This window comes from Spermophilus citellus, assembly GCF_964194105.1.
Source record: "Spermophilus citellus genome assembly, chromosome: 1".
Classification (NCBI taxonomy): domain Eukaryota; kingdom Metazoa; phylum Chordata; class Mammalia; order Rodentia; family Sciuridae; genus Spermophilus; species Spermophilus citellus.
Genome location: NC_138182.1, coordinates 34684449 through 34689227, shown reverse-complemented (window position 1 = coordinate 34689227; position 4779 = coordinate 34684449). Strand labels below are relative to the sequence as shown.

Here is a 4779-nt window from a genome sequence, read left to right as displayed (position 1 = left end):
GACTCGTTCATCTGGGAAGACCTCCATTTCTTCTCTCTGTGGGAAGGACACTTTTGCCAGTGCTAGGATTCTTGGCGTCCACATTTTGTTTTTTATCACTTTGAATATATCAACCCACTCTTTTTTGAGTTCCAGAGTTTCCAATGAGAATTCCCTGGTAGGACTGTATGGGGCAATTAGGATGAAGCCTTCCTCCCTCTTAGCCCCATAGGTGTTAAGACTGTGCTTCGGGAACAAATCATGTCGTTTCAGTATCAAATGGGAGCCAAGTGCTACTCTATTTTGACACCAATGATTTGGAAGAAAAAGAAATTGAATACCTTGAATGTAGATATGATAAGGTCTTCAGAAGCCCAGAATTATTAGAAATGTTTATAATTGAAATGACAAGTCCTTTTAATTTGTAAACAAGTAAATATTAGTCTCCATAACCAATGGAAGCAATATATATATATATATATATATATATATATATAGATATATATATATATGTCTGTCTGTCTGGAGTCCATTTGTATTCTTGTTGTGACATGGAAACAGTTCTGGAGACCCCAAAGGGAGATGACCACTGAGGGTTTAGGCCGGGCATGATTGGTCCTTTTCTTGCTCTGACCTCATAAGGAGCCATTGTGAGGAATCTTCATTGTGAGGAAGCTCTTGGTGGTGACCTGTCGGACTCCCAGATAGTTAGTGCGTTTGGTGGTTGGTGGTTGGTATTCGGTGGTTGGTGGTTGGTTGGTGGTTGGTGGTGCTGTGGGCTTTGGCTTTTGGTTTTTTGATTTGGGTTTGTTGTTTTGCTTTGTTTTGGTTTTTGGTTTTGCTTTGTTGTTTTGGCTTGTTATTTTTTTTTAGCTATCACCCTTAGTTGGTGTTCCTGCTTAGGATGTTTAGCCAGAGTAGTGAGAGTAGTGAGAGTGGAGTAGCAGCACTGCAGGTGCCAGGCTCCTGCAGCGTGGCGGCCTTCATGGAGCACTATGAGTTCCTGAAGGTCATCGGGCGTGGTGGGTATGGCCAGGTGAGCCTAGTCCTCCATCGCCTCTCAGGGGCACAGGTGGCAGTGAAAGCCCTGGAACTGGAAGTGCAGAACATTCCGGCCTTCAACGAACCCAAGATAATGATGAGTCTGGAGCACCCCAACGTGGTCCAGCTGTTTCACGTGTTTGGCACCCAGAGCACCATCTACATGGTGATGGAGCACATAGGTGGGGGACGACTGCTTGATCACATCACACGTGGCATGCAGGTGGAGGAGGTCCGGAGGGTTTTCAGGCAGATCGTGTGTGCCCTGGGCTACCTCCATGACAAGGGCATCGTGCACCGAGACCTGAAGCCAGAGAACATCATGCTGGACACCAGAGGCCACGTCAAGCTGATCGACTTTGGTGCCGCCACGTGGTTCAGGGCTGGGGAGAAGCTGAGGCGGATCCGGGGCACACTCCCATACCTTGCCCCTGAAGGTGTCTTGCGGCAAGAGTATGAGGGACCCCCGGTGGACGTCTGGAGCCTGGGGGTCATCTTGTATTTTATGTTGACACAGAGCCTCCCATTTGACTCCACCTCCCCTGAGGACCTGCTGACGCGGATCACTCACGCAAGGTACGCTGTCCCTGACTCGGTGCCTGTGGGAGCCCGAGGGCTCATCCACAGCATACTGACTGTGAAGCCCCCGAAGCGGCCCACAGTCAAGCAAATCTCTCAGCACCCATGGCTGAAGCAGGGTGGGGAGCATGTACCCCAACAGCGCAGCGAGGCTCTTCCCAAACACCCAGACCCCCAAATAATGGCACTCCTGGTTGACCATGGTCTCGATCCATACCAGACCTGGGTATCTCTGGCCAAGAGAAAGTTTGATGCAGGGATGGCCAACTATTTGATTCTGCAGCACCAGAAAAGCCAGGGGGTAGAGTGCGAGTTCCCAGCGAAGCCTGTGCCTCGCAGGGTTCGGCTTTCCTCTTTTCCTGCGGGCCTTTCCCGTGGCCCTGTGCTCCCCAGGGGGAGCACGAGTGAGCCTGCCCTTCGAGCCTTGCCCTTGCCCCATAAGCACCAGCTGCCTGAGGAAGCCAAACAGCCAGGGCAGGTGGGCATCAGAAGGGCCAGCCTGCCTGCTCTTCCTCTGGACTTCCAGCCTGCTGAGGCCCCGCCTCCTGACGAAGCCTCCCAGTCTCACTCGGTGTCCTACTTGCCCAACCGCTGGAAGCGCCTGGTCAGGTTAGTAGAGACAGTCCGCAGCAGTTCCGCCCAAGATGTATCCCCAGAGCAACCCCGAGAACCCAGGAAGAGCTGGACCAGGAGGATCGCTAACTGTGTCCAAAGACTGTGCTGTTGTTGCATGCCACGTGTCCGTGTCCGCAATAGAGTGTTTCCAAGGGTTCGCAGGAGAAGTGAGCCAGAGCCGGATCAGTAGACCTTTTGTGGCTTCTCCACTTCCTTGGAGAGCTGAGCCAGACAGGACCAGTGGACAGCCTGGGATTCCTCTGCCCCCACCTGCCGAAGACACCAGAGACTGTTCTGCCTGGGACACTTCACCCTGCCCTGCCCCTTTCCCTTCTCCCATTCCGCTGACATGTTTCTTGATACATTGATTTTGGACAAATTGTATAATAAAATTTTTGTTGCAAATTTTTAAAAAATGCTCTGATTCAAATGAGGGTCTGCTCTGATTCAAAGAAAGGAGGGTCCTCAGGGTGGGTCAGGTCCCACCAGCCATCATCTCCCAGGCCTGGACCACTGTGCCTCCCTCTCCGGTGTAGACTCCCTTGCCCTTAGAATAGATGAGGACTCACTTGTCTTGAGCCAGTGTAGAACATTCACTTGCTTTCACCTAGTACAGTACAGTCTGGTTTCTGTTGATCCAGTGTCCATGGAGTCTCTCCCATTGAGCCATTGTAAACATGACCTTTAGCTAGTGACCATGGTCAGGAGGAATACCTCCAAGAAGGCATGGAAGACCTCAGTGTTCCAGGGCATCTTAATGATACTGTGTGTAGGGAAGGAAGAGTTGGCCAGTGCAGCAGTGGCTGGGTGCCTCAGCACCTGCCATGCAGCCTCCTCAAAATTGTCATGACTATTGTCATGACTATGGTCAGGCTTGTCAAAGGTGACGGCTTGGGCACCTTGTTTCTCTGACATGTCTACTGGTCTGGCACCAGGTGCTGCTCTCACACCAGCTTCCGGCTCTTGCCCTTTGTGGTAAGACATGTATACTATGTTAAACTATGTCATCCTTGTATAGACTTCATTGTAGAGGTCTGTCACCTCCTTGGTTACATTTATTTCTAATTTTTTTGAAGTTATGGAACATATGAGATTTTTCCTAATTTCCTTTGCAGCAGATTCATTGTTGGAGTAAAGGAAATTAACTGTTTTGTATGTGTTGATTGTCTATCCTGCTACTTTGGTAATTTTTTTCTTTTGCCTGATTGCTTTTGATAGTTAATGGTCTATGAGAGTGGACATGTTTTCCTTATTCCTGGTTTTATAGGAAATGTTTTCAGTTTTTCTCCATTCAGAACAATGTTGGCCTTTGGTTTGTCATATAGGCTTTAAGATGTTGAGGGAAGTTCCTTCTGTCCTTAGTTTCTCTTGTTATAAAAATGACTGGGTAGTGGCCTTTGGCAAATGCATCTTCTGCATCTATCAATGTAATCCTGTGATTCTTGTCCTGAATTCTAATTATGTGGTTTGTTACATTTATTGATTTCTGCATGTCTTCAACTGACATTTGGATTATTTTTTTTCTCTATGACCTTGGGGTGTAACATTAGTTAGCTATATGGTATTTTTGGTATATTATAATTTAAAAAAATATAATAAAAAAGTGAACAAAAATCTATGTGACAGTATGAAGACAACTTAAATTTTTAGCAATGGGTTTCTATATTTTTTAAAAAATTATAAGTTGTCTTCACACTGTCACATACATTTTTGTAATATCTGTATTCTGATTTCTTTCTAAGGTTTCTTTTCTACAATTCAATTCTCTTTTAAAGGTGTAGCATTTAATCTTCAATTGTAGTGCTGGAATTTCTTTATTATTATTCCTTTATTATATTTCATCCATTATTATCTATGCAAGGAGTACTCTGTCTTTATTTGTGTTTCCTAACATTTGCTCCATCTCCTAAAATATGAATATTCAAACAGATGTGATTAAAAAGTGAATTGCTTTGTCAATGAATGAAATATTTTATTGATGTCTTTAATATCCATTTGATTCATTGTTTTTGAAATATTTTTAGTTCTAAATAATCTTTATTTATGTCTGGATGCCATATCCAATGGTTAGAGAGCTGTGTTTAAATCCCCCAGTAGTTTTTGTATTTTGATCTATTTCCTTCTTTATATTGATAAGAGTTTGCTTTCTGTATGCAGAAGCACAGTTGTTTGCAGCACAAATATTTATAATTATATCTTGTTGCTGGATTTTCCCCTCCTCAGTATGAAGGGATCTTCTTTGTCTCCTCTAATTAATTTTGACTTGAAGTCTACTTTGACATGAGAGGAGCTACCCCTGCTTCCTTGTTTTTCCCATTTTCATACATGTCTCTGTCTCTAAGGTGAGTGTCTCGTAAGCAACACTTTGCTTAGTGTCTTGTAGGCAACATGTTGCTTTGTATTGTTTTTTTAATCCAAACTGCAAATATGATTTTTATATCCTGCCATTTCAATTTATTTCTAATGCTAAATTCAAACTTGGTTATCCTTTAATGGACTATTCTATTGTATACATCTCTTTCATTTTTATGTATTTTCTCTGCATGAAATATTCCATCAAGGACA

General features: G+C 44.6%; 1 protein-coding gene across 1 annotated transcript; it reads left to right on the top strand.

Annotated features, from left to right (window-relative positions):
- Positions 1 to 883: 883 nt before the first annotated feature.
- Positions 884 to 2404, top strand: LOC308644720 (sperm motility kinase 2B-like; the record flags this gene model as incomplete). The annotated part of the gene is made up of 1 exon (XM_081286327.1): positions 884 to 2404. The coding sequence occupies one exon, from the start codon at positions 884 to 886 to the stop codon at positions 2402 to 2404; it is 1521 nt and encodes a 506-aa protein (XP_081142453.1).
- Between the last annotated feature and the right edge of the window lie 2375 nt (positions 2405 to 4779).